General features: G+C 48.3%; 1 protein-coding gene across 1 annotated transcript in view; it reads right to left on the bottom strand.

Moving 5' to 3' along the window:
• Positions 1-21,091, bottom strand: part of LOC115082267 (sperm flagellar protein 2-like) — a gene marked incomplete at both ends in the record, with an annotated part of 124,941 nt that overhangs the window by 23,186 nt on the left and 80,664 nt on the right. Inside the window, one exon of the mRNA XM_029586513.1 lies at positions 14,365-14,682. Coding sequence (XP_029442373.1) covers positions 14,365-14,682 — 318 coding nt within the window. The remainder of the gene's footprint in view (positions 1-14,364; positions 14,683-21,091) is intronic.

The following is a 21,091-nucleotide window of genomic DNA, read 5'->3' as shown; positions in this document are numbered from 1 at the left end:
GACCTGCCTTGCCCTGCTTACTGTGTGTGGCCTACGGGCCTTCTGTGTGTGTGTGGCCTACGGGCCTTCTGACCTGCCTTGCCCTGACCCAGCCTGAACCCAGACACTGCTACTTGCCGCCTGCCCTGACCCAGCCTGAACCCAGACACTGCTACTTGCCGCCTGCCCTGACCCAGCCTGGACCCAGACACTGCTACTTGCCGCCTGCCCTGACCCAGCCTGGAACCAGACACTGTTTCTAGCCATTTCTGTCTCTCTCCACCTGGAGCCACCCTGCTGGGTGGTGTTCACGACTCCTGACCGGAGCCCAAGCGTAACAGTATGCCGAAGCCACCAATTTCCAGGGGAAGAGATAGGTCTGTGTGCTAAACCGGCGAGTCAACTTTTTCACTATTACAAGATGCCTCCTTCTTCAAAGTTTTATACCTGCAATTCCTGTCAGACCTTGAATTACCCAAGCTATCAGAACTGTCTAGCCTGTCAACTTGCTGGTCAGGAACACTGGACATGCAGTAACTGCAATAAGAGAAATGTCTCTGTCTACCAAGAGTGTTTAAACTGTTCTACTCCAAAGCCAGGATGGTGGAAATGTTCATGTATTCCCAGCCTATTACCACCAGGCAAACCGTGCCCCTGTTGTTCAGCTACAGGACCAGTTGCTTCATTAGGGAGAACAGTCAGCTCTACTACCGTGCGTTTAGCTTCTGGCCCAGTTAACAACATTATTTCATGTAACAGTTTATGGATTAAGCATTCTAGCACTTCATCTCTGGACACTTTGGAAAAAACTTGCTCTGAAAATCTCAGAACTCACCGGGTTAAGAAGCCTTCGATAACTTCAACGCTAGAGCACCAGAAACAGAAGCAGAGGGAAGTAATTAACTCTAGCAGGGTTCTGCTTCCCACAGCTGCCAATTGGACACTAACGAGCACCTTTCCTAGACGTCCTAGAACTGCCTGTGCCTTCTCTAAACTGCTCCTCCAGAAACAAAATCAGGAGCGTCAGACTTTGGCTCGAGGTATGAAGCCCACGGCAGTACAATCTGTGTCTTCCATGCACACTACTTCTAACCTTGCTACTCTGCCATCTGAACCTGCTGCACAACCCCAAGAAGAGTCTGGGCCTGCTGTTTCGCCCCAAGAGGGGTCCGAGTCTCCTGCACTAACCCGAGAAGAGCCTGAGTCTGCTGAACCGGTCCTGCTGTCATCCCCGGAGGGGTCCGAACCGGTCCTACTGACAGACTTTCTGACTCAGCCATCTGAGCCTGCTGAACCGGCCCTGCTGCCGTCCTTGGAGGGGTCCGAACCGGCCCTGCTGCCGTCCTCGGAGGGGTCCGCACCGGTCCTGCTGACAGACTTTTTGACTCAGCCATCTGAGCCTGCTGATCCGGTCCTGCTGCCGCCCCTGGAGGGGCTCGAACCGGTCCTACTGCCGCCCCTGGAGGGGCTCGAACCGGTCCTGCGGCCGCCCCTGGAGGGGTCCGAACCGGTCCTACTGACAGACTTTCTGACTCAGCCATCTGAGCCTGCTGATCCGGTCCTGCTGCCGCCCCTGGAGGGGCTCGAACCGGTCCTGCTGCCACCCCTGGAGGGGTCCGAACCGGTCCTACTGACAGACTTTCTGACTCAGCCATCTGAGCCTGCTGAACCGGCCCTGCTGCCGTCCTCGGAGGGGTCCGAACCGGCCCTGCTGCCGTCCTCGGAGGGGTCCGCACCGGTCCTGCTGACAGACTTTCTGACTCAGCCATCTGAGCCTGCTGATCCGGTCCTGCTGCCGCCCCTGGAGGGGCTCGAACCGGTCCTGCTGCTGTCCCTGGAGGGGTCCGAACCGGGCCTGCCAACAGACTTTGTTACTCAACTATCTGAGCCTGCTGTTCCGGTCCAGCTGCTGCCCTTGGAGGGGTCCGTACCAGTCCAGCTGCCTCCCCGAGAGGAGTCCGTACCGGTCCTGCTGCTGCCCCTGGAGGGGTCCGTACCGGTCATGCTGCTGCCCCCGGAGGGGTCCGAACCGGGCCCGCCAACTGACTTTGTTACTCAACTATCTGAGCCTGCTGTACCGGCCCAGCTGCCGCCCCTGGAGGGGTCCGTACCGGCCCAGCTGCCGCCCCGGGAAGGGTCCGTACTGGTCTTGCTGCCTCCCCGGGAGGGGTCCGTACCTGTCTTGCTGCCGCCCCCGGAGGGGTCCGTACCGGTCCTGCTGCCGCCCCCGGAGGGGTCCGAACCGGGCCTGCCAACTGACTTTGTTACTCAACTATCTGAGCCTGCTGTACTGGTCCAGCTGCCGCCCTTGGAGGGGTCTGTACCGGTCCTGATGCTGACCTTGGAAGGGTCCGGACCGGCCCTACTGTCGTCTCAAGAAAGGTTACGGACTATTTCTCTGCCGCAGGTGGGGTTTGTGTTCCCCTTGTCACCCCAGGAGGGGTTATGGAAATCTGCACCGGCTCTGCTACCCCAGGAGGGGTCTAACCCTGCCGCCTTGTCCCAGGTGGGGCTATGGACTGCCTTACTGCCTCGGGAAGGAGTTGAACCTGCCGCATCACCCCCGGAGTGGTCTCACGTTATTATTGATTACCTCCTGCACAGATGGGATCCAGGAGGAGGGGGAGGCCTTGAGGGGGGGGGGGTACTGTTACGGCTATGGCTGCTGTGCAACCGCCTCACCACCAGGGGTCCCTCTAGAGCTGGATCTCCTGACAGGCCCAGTCCATCTCCCTTCTCCTCTCTATGTTCTGGGCTGTCCCTTATAACCCTGCCTGACAGTTCCCTCAGGGCTTCGACATTGAGCTCGCCTGGGCTCCCTGCTCTAGCCTTCCTTGCTTGCTGTGCATGTGGTCCCTGGACCTTCCCTTGCCTTGCGCGGCCTTCGGGCCTTATTCCTTGCCTTGCCTTGCGCAGCCTTTGGGCCTTATTCCTTGCCTTGCCTTGCGCGGCTTTCGGGCCTTATTCCTTGCCTTGCCTTGCCTTGCGCGGCCTTCGGACCTTATTCCTTGCCTTGCCTTGCCTTGCCTTGCGCGGCCTTCGGACCTTATTCCTTGCCTTGCCTTGCGCGGCCTTCGGGCCTTATTCCTTGCCTTGCCTTGCGCGGCCTTCGGGTCTTATGCCTTGCCTTGCCTTGCGCGGCCTTCGGGCCTTATGCCTTGCCTTGCGCGGCCTTATGCCTTGCCTTGTCTTGCCTTGCCTTGTGTGGCCTACAGGCTTTCTGTGTGTGTGTGGCCTACGGGCCTTCTGACCTGCCTTGCCCTGCTTACGGTGTGTGGCCTACGGGCCTTCGGTGTGTGTGTGTGGCCTATGGGCCTTCTCTGCCTTGCCCTGCTTACGGTGTGTGGCCTACGGGCCTTCTGTGTGTGTGTGGCCTACGGGCTTTCTGACCTGCCTTGCCCTGCTTACTGTGTGTGGCCTACGGGCCTTCTGACCTGCCTTGCCCTGCTTACTGTGTGTGGCCTACGGGCCTTCTGTGTGTGTGTGGCCTACGGGCCTTCTGACCTGCCTTGCCCTGACCCAGCCTGAACCCAGACACTGCTACTTGCCGCCTGCCCTGACCCAGCCTGAACCCAGACACTGCTACTTGCCGCCTGCCCTGACCCAGCCTGGACCCAGACACTGCTACTTGCTGCCTGCCCTGACCCAGCCTGGAACCAGACACTGTTTCTAGCCATTCCTGTCTCTCTCCACCTGGGGCCACCCTGCTGGGTGGTGTTCACGACTCCTGACCGGAGCCCAAGCGTAACAACTTCCTCAGGAATAAAGGTAACATTATATAAAGATTATTGGTGATTTAACTGAAATTACTTAACATTAATTTTCTTAGTATTACTAATTTCTATAGCACTACTAGACATATGGAGCATATATTAATTCTGAATTTTCAAGAAATTACAGAAGACATGGCAATGAATTTGCAAAATGTTTCTTTCTGCTGCCTGGTAGCTCAGGCAGGTTTATGTCTCTTGCAGGAGACTCAAGGCTTGGGGTCTGATAACGGGCTGGAGATGGAACCGGGAGCCGCATTTTTAGCAGATGCAGGCTGTGACTTGGTGTGGATGGCTGCTAGAGGGGTGGCTTCTGTGACAGTGTCTAGGTGCCAGTTGTGACTGCGAAATTGATTGGCAGAGATTACTTCCAAGTCTAATTTAACAAGGTTACCCATTAAGGGTTCTCTCTTATTCGGCAGTGAGTTGGAGAATGTGGCGATGATATAGTTGCGATTGAGAAGGTACAGAGAAGGGCAACCAAAATGATAAAGGGGATGGAACAGCTCCCCTATGAGGAAAGGCTGAAGAGGTTAGTGTTATGGATGTTGCTAGGGAGTTAGCAACCTGTTATGCATCGGCTCCTGAGGAGGGAGGAGTTAGCAACCTGTTTTGGTATAGAATGCGGAGTTAGCAATCTGTTATGAATCTGTTGCTGAAGATTCCTGATGGGGAAGGAGTAGCAATCTGTTACCAGCGGAGGGCTTGGAGAAGGCACTCAGCTGTAGAGGAAGGTAGATAGGTGGATCCTTGGGCCGATGGCAGATGACTGCAACCCCAGGAGGATATCCTGAGAGGGACCACCGGCTAGGCTTGGGTAAGGAGACTAGGGATGTGAATCGTTTTTGAACAATTAAAATTATCGTCAGATAATTTTTAAATCGTCCTAAATCATTAGAGTGCACGATACAATACAAATGCCCCCGATTTATCATCAGGGGCATTTGTATTGTATCGTTAAATAGGGCACGGGAATTATTTGGGGGAGGGCGGGAAAACCGGCACACCAAAACAACCCCTAAACCCACCCCGACCCTTTAAAACCAATTCCTTACCCTCCCCCACCCTCACGAACCCCCCCAAAATGTTAAATTACCTGGTGGTCCGGTGGGGGGGGGGGGTCCCGGCGCGATCTCCCGCTCTCGGGCCATCGGCGCCATTTTGGCTGCCATTAATTAAAATGGCGCCGATGGCCCGATAAAATAAAAAACCCACCCGACCCTTTAAATCGACCCCCCCCTTAGCCTCCCCCACCCTCCCGACCCTTTTTTTTTTAGGGAGGCCCGCGCCGCTAAAAAAAACAACCCACCCGACCCTTTAAATCGACCCCACCCTCCCAAAACCTTTTAAAATGTACCTGGTGGTCCAGGGGGGCCTCGGAGAGAGATCCAGGGGGGCCTCAGGGAGAGGAGAGATCCAGGGGGGCCTCGGGGACAGATTTCCCGTTCCCAGGCATCTCCTGCTCTAAAATAAAAATGGCGCCGATGCCCCTTTGCACTTACCATGTGACAGGGTATCCGTGCCATTGGCCGGCCCCTGTCACATGGTAGGAGCACTGGATGGCCGGCGCCATCTTTACTCATTAGCCCCTATTATACTATAGGGCTAATGAGTAAAGATGGCCGGCGCCATCTTTAAAGATAGAGATAGAGATAGAGAATCTTCAGAGCGTTCAGGAACATGGGCCCTCGAGGAGCAAGTACTGGTTCCCATTTACAATCTGAAATAAAGAAAAGAAAGCGAGGCCCCCGAGGAGCGGGTACCCCTGGTAAGTCCGAGGAGGCAGAGTCGCTTGGGAGAAAATCCGAAGCAATCCCCTTTGGCAGAGTAGCTTGAACAGCCGAAGCAAGTCCTTGCTAACTTGATTCATTAGCGAATACTGAGACCTTTTATATTGGAAGCGGATGACATCATCTCAGGGGGATGCCCCCGAGGTTCGCGCCCTTGCTGGTACATCAATCGGAGCACGCGCGCACCCTATGTCATCAGGCAACATGGCGGATCTGCAGCATCGTGCCGGTCCGGGGACACCGGAAGGAGATGGCAAGAAGACGCCACGGCAGCTAAGCGTACATCAGACCCAGAGGGTGTCGCCACAGAGGTAAAGAGGGCAGAGTGAGGACATCGAGCAGGGACGGATGCAACAGTTAGGGCTGTTCAGCTTGGAGAAGAGACGGCTGAGGCGGGATATGATAGAGATGTGAATCGGTTATTTACACTTTCGAATAATAGAAGGACTAGGGGGCATTCCATGAAGTTAGCAAGTAGCACATTTAAGACTAATCGGAGAAAATTCTTTTTCACTCAACACACAATAAAGCTCTGGAATTTGTTGCCAGAGGATGTAGTTAGTGCAGTTAGTGTAGCTGGGTTCAAAAAAGGTTTGGAGAAGTCCATTAACGGCTATTAATCAATTTTACTTAGGGAATAGCCACTGCTATTAATTGCATCAGTAGCATGGGATCTTCTTAGTGTTTGGGTAATTGCCAGGTTCTTGTGGCCTGGTTTTGGCCTCTGTTGGAAACAGGATGCTGGGCTTGATGGACCCTTGGTCTGACCCAGCATGGCAATTTCTTATGTTCTTATGTTCTCTTAATATCGTAGGAAAGGGATAGTCAACTCTGTCCCTGAATGGCGCAAACAAGTCTTATTTTCAGAATATCATAATATAACAGGATGCTGGGCTTGATGGACCCTTAATCTGATCCAGCATGGCAATTCTTATGTTCTTATGTTCTTATGAGGCCTCTACAGAGAGAGCAAATAGATGGGGCAAATCTAAAATTCTGCAATTGCCAGAGGACAGGAAAGTAGCGTTGCTTTCTTTTGGAACAAGGGGCCGCCCCAGGGATTCCTATCGATTTCGCCCTTACAGAGGAACAGCTTCTTAAAAGTCTCATCCCTTCGGAAGATCTCAGTCCTTTCAGCCTAAGAAGCCTCATAAGGACACGAGCTCCAGGAGAATGAAGGTATGTGGGCTCACATACTGAATCAGGAGATAGCAGTTGTCTATCTCATTTTTATCAGAGGTGGGCCCACATTATGACAAACCAATGGGTCCTGGAGATGGTAAGGAAAGGCTATGCTCTAGAATTTCTCCAAATTCCTCCAGATGCATTTATGGCCTCTCCATGCAACTCCCTAGTAAATAGAGTGGCAGTGGAGGCTAAGTTAAAAAGGCTGATAGATCTCAAGGCCTTAATTCCAGTTCCCAGACCATAAGAAAATACAGAGCGTTATTCCATTTATTATGTCATTTCCAACAAAACTCACTTCAGGATGGAAATTCTATGACAGTTCAGAATGGAGAATTTCTTATGTCTCTCAATCTTACGGATCCCTATTTACATATTCCTATTCAACAGGAACATCAATGTTTCCTGCATTTCATCATTCTTGGATGTCATTATCAGTTTCAGGTTCTATCCTTCAGTTTGGCTACTGCGTCCAGAACTTTCTCCAAGACATGGTAGTAGTAGCGACATCTCTGCACAAGGAGTGAATTCTGGTCCATCCGTATCTGGACAACAGGCTGATGTTGGACGTGCAGAAGAGTGCAGAAGAAAGAGTGCAGAAGAAAGTCAATTGGCATCTCACAAGGTGATCTTGTTTACAGCTGACTTAAATCCTGGAGTACCTCGGTGTGCAATTAGATAGGGAGCGGGACACAGTGTTCCTGCCAGAATCTCACATTCAAAAGTTGGTGACTCAAATTCAGTCCTTGAGAAGGACTAGTCCCCCAATGGTGTGATCTTATCTGCAGTTTCTGGGACTACAGTTGCAACATTAGAGGTTGTTTCCTGGCGAGGGCACACATGCAGCCCCTTCAGAGTGCGTTGCTCTCCCGGTGGGATCTACAGTTGCAGGAGTACATGGTGAGACTCTACTTGTTGTTGGAGGTGAGCATGCAGCTGCAGTGGTGGTTGCAAGCAGATCATCTCAGGAAGGGAATACTCTTAGAGATACCAGACTGGTTGGTGCTCACGACATATGCGAGCCTTCTGGGTTGGGAGGTTCACTGTCAAGAGTTGGTGGCACAAAATCAGTGGAATGCTGAGGATGGCAGTGGCCCATCAATCATTTGGAAGTGTAGGCAATTCAACTAGTGTACTTACAGTTCGCGGAGCAGCTGGAATCTCGCGCTGCAAGAATGTCAGACAATGCTGTGATGATTGCCTACATAAATCAAGGTGGAACCAGAAGCTAACAGGTGTCAGTGGCGGTATATGCATTCATGGTGTGAGCAGAGCAACATCTTCAGGACATATCCACGTCCAACATTGCTGCCTTCCTCAGCAGATAGGTCTTAGACCCAGGAGAATGGGAACTGATGGACAAGGCTTTTCGACTTATTGTGGCCTGTTGGGGACAGCTGTATATGGATTTAATGGCGAGCTCCAACAATATGAAGGTACCATGGTTTTACAGATGCAAAATGGATCCAAGATTTCTGGGAATTGATGCTCTCATCCAGGTGTGGACACGGAGCGGGGTGTTATACACCTGCCTTGTCCGATGATCAGCACTTGCTTCAGAAGATTGCAAGTCAGACCAAGACAGTACTTCTGGTGGCTCCAGATTGGCCCCGGAGACCATGATTGCTGATCATCAGCACCTAAGTGTTATGCCCCCTAGGCCCCTGTTACGCCCATTGGTTGCAGACAGCTGCAACCACTAATGCTCACCTCTTTCTTTGCTGCTTTGTCATCTCTTGGCCAAATGGTGGCCTCTGTCAACCACCGCCATCCAGCCTGGTGTTCCTGGGATGGCGTGGACACTGCTGACCGCCATCTTGGTTCAGGAATCACCTAGGCGCGCACTCGCACGCACGGGCCGCCTTTGTACACGTCATGTCGGGAACCTCAGGGGTGTCCACTCCGGATGATGTCATCCACCTCTTGACTTAAGCTGGCTGGCCCTTCACTTTGACGAGTTAGCAAGGAGTTTCCTTGTTGCTGAATTCCGCTCCATCCTTGGACTTCCAGTTCCAGATCCTATGCTTGGCATGAGTCACTCTGGGTACCCGCTCCTCGAGGGCCTTGCTCCATCTCTGGCTATCTGCTCCTTGGAGGGCCTTTCTGCCTTGGACTTCTATCTGTCTCGCTCCCCGGAACCTCTCCTGGAACTACCTTCTGTGAGTACCTATTTCTACGGACTTCAACTATTTCATAACCTCGTTGTGGGATCCTCTTCGGTGTACCCTATGCCTCGGGCCACTACCGCATCTACTCAGAAGGAACCACTCCAGTATATCCTGCTCTGCAGGTCATCACCGCACCATCACTACAGGAACCTCATCGGGGTTCCTGCACCTCGGACTACCAGCTCATTACCACTACTGAGACACCTCTCCGGCGTACCCCGCTCCGTGGACCACTACCAGATCTACACGTCTGAGGTATTTCTACCCTACTGCAAAACTTCCTGGCATACCCCGCTCTGCGGGCCACTACCGGATCTTCACAGTTGAGGTATCACCCTGAGGTATACCCTTCTGCTCTGAATTTTACTTATACTGCATTCTCCGTTCTGCGGGTTGTGCCTTTTTCTTCTCTTAAAGACTCTATTCCACAGCTGTGTCTGACGTCACTGAGACTGCGCCTATCGTTGGTGAGGCTCACAGGGCTCCTCCCTGTGGGCGGAGACATCTCTCACCTCGGCCCACGGTTCACAGTCTTACAAGACATAACACTAAGGAAGAATCTGTTACATCAGGGGCTGATAATGCACAACATTCCAGGTGAGTTTTGTCTTACAGTTTGGCCCTTGAGTAGGCTCAGTTGCTGAAGTATGGTTATTCTTCTGCAGTTATTCCCTATTGCTTTGTGCCAGGAACTTTTCCACATCTCTAGCTTATATTAGGATTTGGAGAGAGTTGAGAGCTGGTGTGGCGAGCGAGGTTCTCACATTCTTAAAGTTGAAATTCTACCAATTCTGTAATTTTTGCAGGAAGGGTTGGTTAAAGGCTTGACCCTTAACAATCTAAAGGTACAGGTAGCAGCTCTCACTTGTTATAGGGGCGGGTCAATGGTAGACCCTTATCCTCCCATACAGATATGTACAGGTTCTTGAAGGGAGACAAGCATCTACATCTGCCCTTGCGTCTATCAGTATGTCTTTGGGACCTTAATCTCGTATTGTGTTTTTTGGCAAGTCCTACATTTCATCCACTACATGCTCTATCCTTGTGGCTGCTTACCTTGAAAATGTTTTTTCTGGTGGCAATTTGTTTGGTGCAGCGAATCTCTGAGCTACAGGCTCTTTTTTACTGAGAGCCATTTCTGCGAATGACTCTGGGGTATAGCTTAGGACTGTACCTTCCTTTTTACCAAATGTGGTTTCAGAGTTTCATTTGAATCATCTATTTCCCTGCCCACTCTGGACAGGGATAGAGATGAGTGCGATTATCATCTGTCGCATGCCTTGGAGGTCAAGTGCCATCTGGTGCAATATTTGAAGGATTTTCGCTCTTTGAGGAAGACTGATTGTCTGTTTGTGTTCTATGGTGGAGGTAAACATGTGGAACCAGTTATGTGGGCGACGATAGCCCGAGGGTGAAGGAAGTCATGACAGTTGCCTATGTAGATGAGGATGTACTGTAACCTAGACAGGTCAAGGTACATTTCACTAGAGCTCAGGTAGTCTCATGGGTGGAGATTCAGTTCTTGTCTCCTGTCGAGATTTGCCAGATAGTGACATGATCATCCTTACATATCTACTCCAGGCATTACCGCTTGGATGTTAAGGCTCAAAAGGATGCAGCTTTTGCGCAGGTGATGTTGACAGGACTGCAGGCAGCCTCCCACACTTTTTGGGAGTAGCTTTGGTACATCCCACTGGTATGGGCTGCCTGCCTGAGTACAGAGAAAGGAGAAATTACTACTTACCTGATAATTCCCTTTCCTCTAAAGAAGGCAAGCCAATCCACAATCTACCCTGTCCTGCATACTTGCTTTTAGTTCATCCTTTATATGCGGATGATGCAGAGTGTTATTTCTTTTGATTCGTTTGAAGGACTGGAAAGTGAAATAACTAGTCTCTAAGATGTTAATTTTTTTCCCTGAGCTCAGTATTTCCCAATTGGTTGAAAGCATGAGAGGCTGATGGCTAATAGTCATGTTCAAGTAAAATGAATTTGTCCATAGTTTGGCTTTTCTAGAGATAGATACTGGCAGGCTGATGTCAGGGCAGGGCTATATGTCAGTGATGTCAATAAGTAAGATTTACTGTCTCCGTCCGCTGGTAGGAGTGCATAACTCACTGGCATGGATTGGCTTGCCTTCCTTAGAGGACAGGAAATTATCAGGGAAGAAGTAATTTCTCCTTATGTTCAATACTTAAAATAAAATAATAATACAACAAAGCAAGATTCTAAGTAATTGCTTACCATATTTGTAGTAGCTTAGGTTTTCTGTTTCTCTTTTCAGCTTTGGCAGTTTCATACCTATAGCTCATATAATCTATACGCCACCAAAATGATCGTGTCATCATACTATAATCTTTCTAATTGCTTAAAACTATTTGAATTGCTGAGCCTTCCCCTTTGATATCTGAGGTTAGTTAAATACAACATTTGAGTACTTATATGTTAGATATCTGTATTGTAATTCTTTTTCTAGTGTTATATTTTCCTGTTTTCTAACCCCCCTCACATACTTATTTGGTCTAAATGTACAATGTGATTTCTTTATTTTTCCTGTTATAATCTTTTGGGATTTTTTTCTCAGTTTTTGTAATCACATCTATTTGCTGTAAATCAAGATTTCTTGATTTTTTTGCATTTTTATAAAGTCTAAATAAAGTGAAAAAAATTATCTGAATTGCAATCAACAGCATATTTAGTAATTTACAACAGCTAGGCAAAAAATCATCTGACAGAAGAGCATGGCTTTAAAATAATTAAATGATAGGAGAGAACATAATCTACATGTAATACAAAATCACAGATGTGTTTCCAAATAAATTGAATACAATAAATGTTACATATGAGGTAATGTACCATAAGTAGTTCCTTAATAACAGCATTTTTGTGAAGTATTAAGACCCACATTAAACAAATTTAAGGGCATCCACATGGCTCTGTGCACCACAAAGCATAAAGACTGAATCAAACTAGCAAACATGGACACTCGTATTGATTTTACCTAAAATCTATTCCAATCTACAGTGTCTGCTCCTAAATTAAAATCCTATTCTGAAACTAAACCTGCATAGATATATTTTTGAGCCACTCTCAATTTTTTGGAAATTGTTGAATTTTAATGCCCCAATCCATTACTATTAATCAAATCTGGCAATTCAGAAAGCTGATTAGTCATCAAGCCACTGTTACCTATACAATGCTTCATTTAACTCTCTGAGAAGCAAATTAAACTTTGCAATTAGGCAAGCAAAAGAGATTACCTTTCCATTTCTTTGTAATGTGTTCGATTTCCCAAATCCCTTTTTTGCCAATCAGACCAATTAATTGCTGCTTTATTTATCTGAAACACCGAATTATACAATAATGGAATTCTAACACTTGCCTTCCAAGGAATTTTGGCTGATCATTATGAATGCATAAGGCACACTTGAACTTTATTTCTCTATTGATATGAAATGACAACCTGTTTATATGAGAAATATACACTAAACTGGAAGAGTCAGACTCAAGTTGCAGCTTATAGAGAAAGTTCACTTCCGTTTGAACTGTTCAATTTGTTTGTACATGCATCTGAAAAATGTTTTGGAAGATTATAACAGAGCATGTGGGCCTATCATCTACTGGCGCCTAGCAGATAATGCAGGGGCAGCCACAGAATGACATTTGGCATGCCTTTATGATGCCTAAAATATTTGGAACTGTCAGGATATTGGAACATATTGAAGGAAATTTTATAACCCTGCACCTAGGGCTAATCTCTGTGGGCACTTTTTTCTCACAGACTTTAGCCCAAATTCTAAGTGGACTTATGCACATAAGTCCGCTTTGAAAAGTCCCAGATTCAAAAGTATGTGTGTTAATCCTTTCCCTGCCCAACACTGCCCCAGGAATGCCTTCTTGGAATGCAGGTAGAAGAATGTGTAAAATCCAGTTTTACATGCATAGTCCTGGGGTTGATTTTCAAAGTGCCACCTACATGAGGGTTAAGAATGTTAACCCTCAAGTTCCATGTAAACCGATTTGATATGACTCTTGTTATGAAGGTCGGTATATAAAAGAATTAAATAAATACAATAAAATGTATAAAATAAGGTTTTATGTACATAAAGCACTTTGAAAATCAAGCCTTTCAAGTCCATCCTTTGCTATGTGGCATATTTTTTTTTTTTTATTTGGACTGTGTAGCTTCCCTTAGCACTGCAAGTGTGAATTCACATGTTGTCTTTTTGTAGAATATGCTTGTGTGACAACATAGTTGCAGATTTGTAAGTCTGGCTGACCAGGTTATAATGTTGACAATTTCTCTATCCTTTTATGATTCTTTGCTATGTTATGCTTCCCTTTCTTGATCACTCCCTCCCATCTGCTTACTCTCTTTAACTATACATGCTGTATTAAAGATAGAAGTTATAATTGGTTAGGTATGGTTTTATGAAGGGTTTAAGTATTTGTTTTCTACATGTTGTTTCTCTTCTTCAGTTAACAGCTGCTACTGCCCACGAGTGAATCAGTAAGGAAGTGTATGAATCATCTTTTAATTTTTTATTTTGTAAATAGGTTTCATTTTTGTTCAATATTTGTATGTGTATTGCTGGTTTCTATATGAACTGTTTTGTATAGTGGTGTCTATGACTGAAAAAAAATATTGTTAACTGTAAGTTGAGGGTTGTGCATGTTGTAAGGAAGGGTATGAGTGACATATGTGTAAAATACCTTATGAAAGAGAGATCTGATTGAAAGTAATAGTGCTATGTATACGTAGTGCTATAGTTAAGCCACTGTGATTCTTATTGCTAAATAAGCCTTGCTGAATGACTATTGTGTAGGTGTATTCAGATTAACCTATAGTCCTATATAGATTCACAACAGGAAGAGGTGATTAAATGGATTTTGGTGATATATTCTGCTAGAGTAAAAAGTGGAAAGTTCAGTCAAGTTAGATTTCCTAATTTCCCCCAAACATAAATACATTTGCAAAATATTAAAATCATTTCCACTACAATGAATCAAAGCTGAGTGATTATGGCAGTACTCTGAGTCAGACTTACTCCTGCCTTTAGGCAGTTTAGTGAAAAGTATCCCCAACGTATCCAGTACATAGCTTGTACTGGTGTCTATCATTTTAAATTATTCTTTGTCTTTTCCAAACAATTTGCTTATTTTTCAATATAAGCTCAAGAATTCCATATTATGGATCAATTTCACATAGGAAAGCTTTTGAAAACAAATGTAGTCTCGCAAGCTTTTACTTAGCACACTTGGAAGTTTAAATGATTTAGGACATTTATTTGCCCTGAACTGATACCAATTTCTAGAAAGGCCATCCCAAAGTTCTAGTAATGCTCTCTTTTAATTATTGCTACCAATTGTTTGTATAGGATTGATGTCAAACTGACAGGTCTTTAATTACTGCTATTCTGGCTTCAAATGAAAAGAGAACACTGACAAAAAATTATTAAAAATGTACTCAACCGGGCTTTATGGAATCTCTTCGAGTAGGTGTCTGAGATCTCTTTAAGGAATCCCTTTGAGCAGATATGGAAGCCCTTCGTGGGGATATGGAAGCCCTTCGAGCAGATATGGAAGCCCTTCGAGGGGACATGGAAGCCCTTTGAGCAGATGTGGAAGCTCTTCGAGTGGGTGTCTCAGATCTCTTTATGGAATCCGTTTCATCAGCTACAGAATCTCTTGGAGGGGATGATTCAGGTCTCTTTACAGTACCTCCTCGAGAGGGCAATTCAGGAATGATTTCTCTGTTTTCATTTAAAATGTTGAAGATTTGAGGAAATTCTAAGAAAAATTCAACAAATAAAACATTCACTAATAAACCTTCAATATACTGGCACACAGTTATTGCCATTTGCAAAAATAAAAAGAGGTTCTACATATAAACAAATATAAAGTAGGTAAAATATGAAACAACAAAAACCAAAGACTGACCCGAATGTTTATGATTGCTTTCCATAACTGATTTCTGCAGAAGCCTAGGGAGCTTAGGGAGGGAAGATTTGGTGGATGGCAAAGTTCAGAGCATTGTAAAATGTTGCAGGGGTTTCAGCCTGCAGCACTCCATCACCTGGCCTGTTAGATATGCCCCATTAAGAGAAGCAGAGTTGTGCCACCCTGGCAGTCCACATAGGACTAGAGAAATTCTTGGAGGTATTAGCTACCTGCTGCCCCTGCAGCTTTCACTATGTGGCAGACACTGCAACATAAGGACCAGGCCACTAAGATGCTACCATGAACTTTTGCCCTGAGCCATGACTAACTTTTCTAGGAAGAAAGGGGATACAGTGGCACCAACAGTGGCTAGGGGTGGCAAAACAATCCATTTCTGGTAACTGTTTATGGGTCTGATTCAAACAAGTGTCAAGAGCCGAATGCTACTTCTAGGTACTCTATCCTTGTTTCTAAATAGTATTTTTCTTAAAACAAGCACAGAGTACAAGTACACCAAGATGTCTAGACAAGGCTTCACAAATCTGTTCTGGTGATCCCACAGCCAGTTGGGTTTTCCGGATGTCTGCAATGAATATGCATGAGATAAATTTGCATGAAATGGAGGCAGTGCATGCAAATCTCTCACATGCATATTCATGGTGGACATTCTGAAAATCTGACTTGCTGTGGGGTCCCCAGGACACGTTTAGCAAACCCTGATCCAGCAGTATAATTCTTTTGCAATTGCCATACTGTTTTCACACAGGCAGTTAATTCTAGTCTGAGTGCAGCTTTGGGGTAGACTCACTTCCTATTCACCTAACCTTGTCAGGTGTAAATTCTCCTCCTTTCTCTAGCCTATATAGTTGTCCTTTCTGCACCCACCCCACCTCCACGCTCCCTTCCCAATTCCTTTTAATTGGACCTGTGGAAGAAACTCTATGTCACACCACTATTTGAAATGAAAATCTTATTGGATGGATATAGCTGCAGCATAGGCCAATTACATATCACAATTCAACCACTAAACACATTATTAAATCCCCATAGGGTAACCATGCCCTCACCTATTGGATTGCAATTTGTAAAGGCTCAATAACCACCAAATAGCACCGCTGCCACCCAAGCTATGATGCCAATGTAACAACTTGGGATGCTTGAAGAATTGCCTTGCATGGAAGCAACCATTCTTAGTTGAGGCAATAGCTTGTGGATGACAAAGCGAACCTGGTGAATAAAATATCTTCTAAGATGTGGAAAGAACAGCTTGTGAAAGCTAGTACTGCTGGAGGCCATCACAGCATATTCAATAAGGATGTGCTATATGCACCAGTTCTGGATCGGTAGTTTGCTGATAGCGACATGCTTGGCAGCCAAAGCTTCTCTATCCTCAATCACAAGAATGCTAGCACCACTCAGAATAGGGCAAGCTTGGAGGCACAAAGAGATGCAGGATTCTATTCCAAAGAAGAGAAGCTTGGAGGCACAAAAAGATGCAGGATTCTCTTCTAAAGAAGAGAGAGCCAAAAACAGCTGACTCAATCACTCTGGAACTGCAAACCAAAATAGATCAGGTGCCTGAAGGCCCAATGCCTAAGTGGCATAAATAACTTACTGACCATAGGATGACAGTTCATTTCATAACAATGACATGCATAGGGAAACTGACCCGCGTGTGTCACCTGAAGACCAAGTGAGACACCCAAGTACCATGCAACAAACTGCAGCAGGTGACAAATTCATGAATGCCATAAATGACCAGATGAAAAAAAAACGAAAGATGACGTATAGGAAAAACATCCAATATGCGAGTGCTAAAGGTGAGCCACTTGATGCTCCCTGACATGAAGATCTAATAGCAATTTATCATTAGCTGAGTAAAAAGTGGCAACAGTATCCAGAGAACTTATCGGGAGCTCTCTAATTACACAGTAAAAACGTCATGTGGCAAAGTGGCATGTTTTTCCGATGTTGTCATATGGAGAACAATAGGACAAGGGGCTTCAGTGTCCCTCCTCCCATAAGAATATATATAAAATCTGTCAGAGAACCAGCATTGGATGCCCTATTATACAGTCTCTAAAAATGATGGTGCTAGAGCAGTTATCCAACCCTAGCAGTGCTGCAAACACAGATGGAACATGTGATGAAGGGAACAGATGCCCAAGTGCAGATAGGAAAATTAGTTCTTACCTGTTAATTTTTGTTCCTGTAGTACCACGGATCAGTCCAGACAGTGGGTTGAGCCTCCTTTCCAGCAGGTGGAGACAGACTAAAACTTGTAGTATGCTCTGTATCAGGACAGAGCCTATCCTCTCACCCTTCAGTATAACGTATGTCAAAGCAGAAAACAATAAAACTAAGAATAGGATCAAGCAAGTAACCAAAAGCTCAACGGAGCAACCATAGATTAATGTAGAAGCATAGTATACCTATACGCTCTTGCATAAACTTGGTATAAAATAACCACCAAGGCTTCCGGTGTAAATATTCAGTAATCTTGCACCAAGGAATATATGAAATCTGCAGACCTACAAGAAAACAAGCTTCGAGAGGACAGAAGACAGACAGCAAAGGGTGTCTGGACTGATCCGTGGTACTACAGGAACGAAAATTAACAGGTAAGAACTAATTTTCCTTTCCTGTACGTACCCGGATCAGTCCAGACAGTGGGATGTACCAAAGCTTCCCTAAACTGGGTGGGACCGAGACAGTCCCGCTCGAAGCACGTGCCGCCCAAAGGAACTAAACACCAGAGCGTGTACATCCAGGCGGTAGTGCTGAGAAAAAATATGCAGAGACATCCAAGTGGCAGCCCTGCAAATCTCCTGCGGAGAGACAGACTGACTCTCCGCCCAAGAAGTAGCCTGAGAACGCAGAGAATGGGCTTTCAGACCCTCAGGAAGAGGACGACCTTGACAAAGATATGCCGAGGAAATGGCTTCCTTCAACCACCTCGCAATCATGGTCTTAGAAGCCTGTTTACCCCGGTTGGGACCACTCCAAAGGACGAAGAGATGGTCCGAAACTCGAAAGTCATTGGTGACTTGAAGATAACGAAGCAAGACTCGCTTGACATCCAGGCGACGGAGGTCTCCCCCAGCCGTACCCGCAATCTCCTCCGGAGAGAACGCGGGGAGTTCCACCGACTGGTTGACATGAAAAGCGGAGACAAGGCAAGAAGGAAGGAACCGTCCTGAGAGAGACCCCGGAATCAGAAAAATGCAAGAAGGGCTCCCGACAGGACAGTGCCTGAAGCTTGGAAATACGACGAGCAGAGGAGATAGAGACTAGAAAGCCAGTCTTAAGAGTAAGATCCTTGAGCGTAGCGTGGCGAAGAGGCTCAAAGGGAGCCGCCCAGAGAGCACGAAGGACGAGGTTGAGACTCCAAGATGGACACGTGGCCCGAGAGGGAGGGCGGAGGTGTCTGACGCCCCTCAGGAAACAAATGACGTCTGGGTGAGCAGCCAAGGCATGACCATCCACCCGACCCAGGAGAGAGCCAAGCGCTGAGACTTGAACGCGTAAGGAACTGAAGGAGAGACCCTTAGAGAGACCCTTCTGAAGGAAAGAAAGAACCAAAGGAATCGAGGCGGAGCGCGCTGGGACGCCTGCCTCCGTACATGCAGACTCAAAGACCTTCCAGATGCGCACATAGGCCAGAGAAGTCGACTGCTTCCGGGCTCGCAGCAGGGTGGAGATGACCTCCTCCCTATAACCTTTGCGCCTCAGGCGACGCCGTTCAAAAGCCAAGCCGCCAGACAGAAGCGATCAGCCTGGTCGAAAAATACAGGCCTCTGCCAGAGGAGACGAAGGAGATGACTGAGGCGCAGGGGCTCGTCCACCTCTAGATTGATGAGATCCGCGAACCACGGCCGTTGCGGCCACTCAGGAGCGACGAGAATCATCGGACCCCGGTGGAGTTCGATTCTCCTGAGAACTTTCCCTACCAGAGGCCACGGGGGGGAACACGTACAGAAGCACGTCCGCCGGCCAAGGGAGAGCCAGAGCATCCACGCCCTCTGCGCCATGTTCCCTCCAGCGGCTGAAGAACCGATTGGCTTTGGCATTGTGCAGAGTCGCCATGAGGTCGAGATGAGGAGGACCCCACCTGTCCACTATCAGAGCCATGGCCGCGTCCGAGAGTTCCCATTCTCCCGGATCGAGCGACTGCCGGCTGAGGAAGTCGGCTTGAACATTGTCTTTTCTGGCGATGTGAGAGGCCGCAAGGCACTGTAGGTGATGCTCCGCCCAAGCGAGTAAGCGGCTGGCTTCTAAGGCTACCAGGGGACTGCGAGTGCCCCCTTGGTGATTGATGTAGGCGACTGTGGTGGAGTTGTCGGACAGGACTCGTACCGCCTTGTCGCAGATCAGAGGAAGGAACTCCTGAAGGGCCAGACGGACCGCCAAAGTTTCCAGTCGATTAATGTGCCAGCGCGACTGAGTCTGGGACCATGTCCCCTGGGTGGACTGAGATAGGCAGACCGCACCCCAGCCCAACAAGCTGGCATCCGTGGTTACTATCGTCCACTGTGGAGCTTGAAGAGGCATCCCTTGTAGGAGATGAGGAAAGGACAGCCACCACTGTAATTCGTCGGCAGTAGACTCCAAGAAGGGAAGGACTACGTGGAACTGCTCCGACACTGGTTGCCAACGAGACAGCAAAGCTTTCTGTAATGGACGCATATGAGCAAAAGCCCAGGGGACCAGATCGAAGGTAGAAGCCATGGAGCCCAGGACTTGGAGATAATCCCGGGCCATCGGTGAAGATAGCGCAATCAAATTCTGAACCTGACCGATCAGTTTGAGGGCTCGCACCCGAGGTAAGAAAACCTTGCTTACTCGGGTGTCGAAGTATGCTCCCAGAAATTCCAACTCCTGTGAGGGCTGAAGCTTGCTCTTGGAAAAGTTCACTATCCACCCGAGAGAGGCAAGGACTCCAGGACTCGATCCACCGCCCGCCGGCAAGAGGTCTCCAATTTGGCCCCGATGAGCCAATCGTCCAGATAGGGATGGATGAGAATCCCTTCCCAGCGCAAGGCCGCAGCCACTACTACCATTACCTTCGTGAAGGTGCGAGGAGCGGTCGCGAAGCCGAAGGGGAGAGCTCGAAACTGGAAGTCCTGGTTGAGGATGTGGAATCGGAGAAACTTCTGGTAGTCGCGGTGGATGGGGATATGAAAATATGCTTCTGCGAGATCGAGGGAAGCAAGGAACTCTCCTGGATGGACCGCCGCAATGACCACCCGCAGGGTTTCCATGCGAAAGTGGGGGATCTTGAGGGCCCGATTGACCCTCTTGAGGTCCAGGATTGGACGGAAGGACCCGTCCTTTTTGGGCACGGTGAAGTAAATAGAATACTGGCCGGCGCCAATTTCCCTTTCTGGGACTGGGACCACCGCGCCCAGATCCAGAAGCTTGGAGAGAGTCTGGACCACCGCGTCCCTCTTGGCCCGGCCGCAAGGTGAGAACAGAAAGAGATCTGGAAGTTCCCTGACGAGGTCGAAAGCGTACCCGTCTCTGATAAAGTCGAGGACCCACTGATCCGAAGTGATTTTGACCCATTCCTCGAAAAACAGGGAGAGGCGTCCGCCGAGGTAAGGGACCAAGGGATGGGCCGGCTGAACTTCATTGTGTGGCAGGTTTAGCGGGGGTATGCACGGGCTGGCCCTCGCGAAAGGGCCGCCTGCCACGAAAGGACTGCGACCAGGACTGCGCACGAGAAGACGCCCTAGGAGTACCGCCCCGCCCTCGAGAAGCGAAGCGACGCTGACCCCTGAAGCGAACGCGAGAGGCCGCGAAGGACCGAGAAGCCTTAGGGCGGACCTCTGGAAGTTTATGGACCTTGTTGTCAGCCAAGGAGTCCATAAGCTTGTCGAGGTCCTCGCCAAAGAGCATCTTATCTTTGAAGGGAAGCGTGCCCACCCGGGTCTTCGAGGACTGATCAGCCGACCAGTGGCGAAGCCAAAGGAGCCTCCGGGCAGCCACTGCTGAAACCATCGCGTTCGCCTGGACACGGACCAAATCGCAGAGGGTGTCCGAGACGTAAGCGATTACCACCTCCAGACGCTCGGCCTGTTCTGCCTCACCTGGCAGAAGCTCGGGCACAGAGTAACTGTTGGACCCACTGGAGGCCTGCCCACATCATGAGGCTGCTACAGCAAGACGCCCAAACCCCAAGGGCCAGGACATCGAAGATGCGCTTCAGGTGAGCCTCCAGCTTACGATCTTGTGAATCCTTTAGGGCCGTGGAACCTTC

This window comes from Rhinatrema bivittatum, unplaced genomic scaffold, assembly GCF_901001135.1.
Source record: "Rhinatrema bivittatum unplaced genomic scaffold, aRhiBiv1.1, whole genome shotgun sequence".
In the NCBI taxonomy this organism is placed as follows: domain Eukaryota; kingdom Metazoa; phylum Chordata; class Amphibia; order Gymnophiona; family Rhinatrematidae; genus Rhinatrema; species Rhinatrema bivittatum.
Note: the sequence above shows the minus strand (reverse complement) of the source record. Positions and strands in the feature narration are given on the sequence as shown.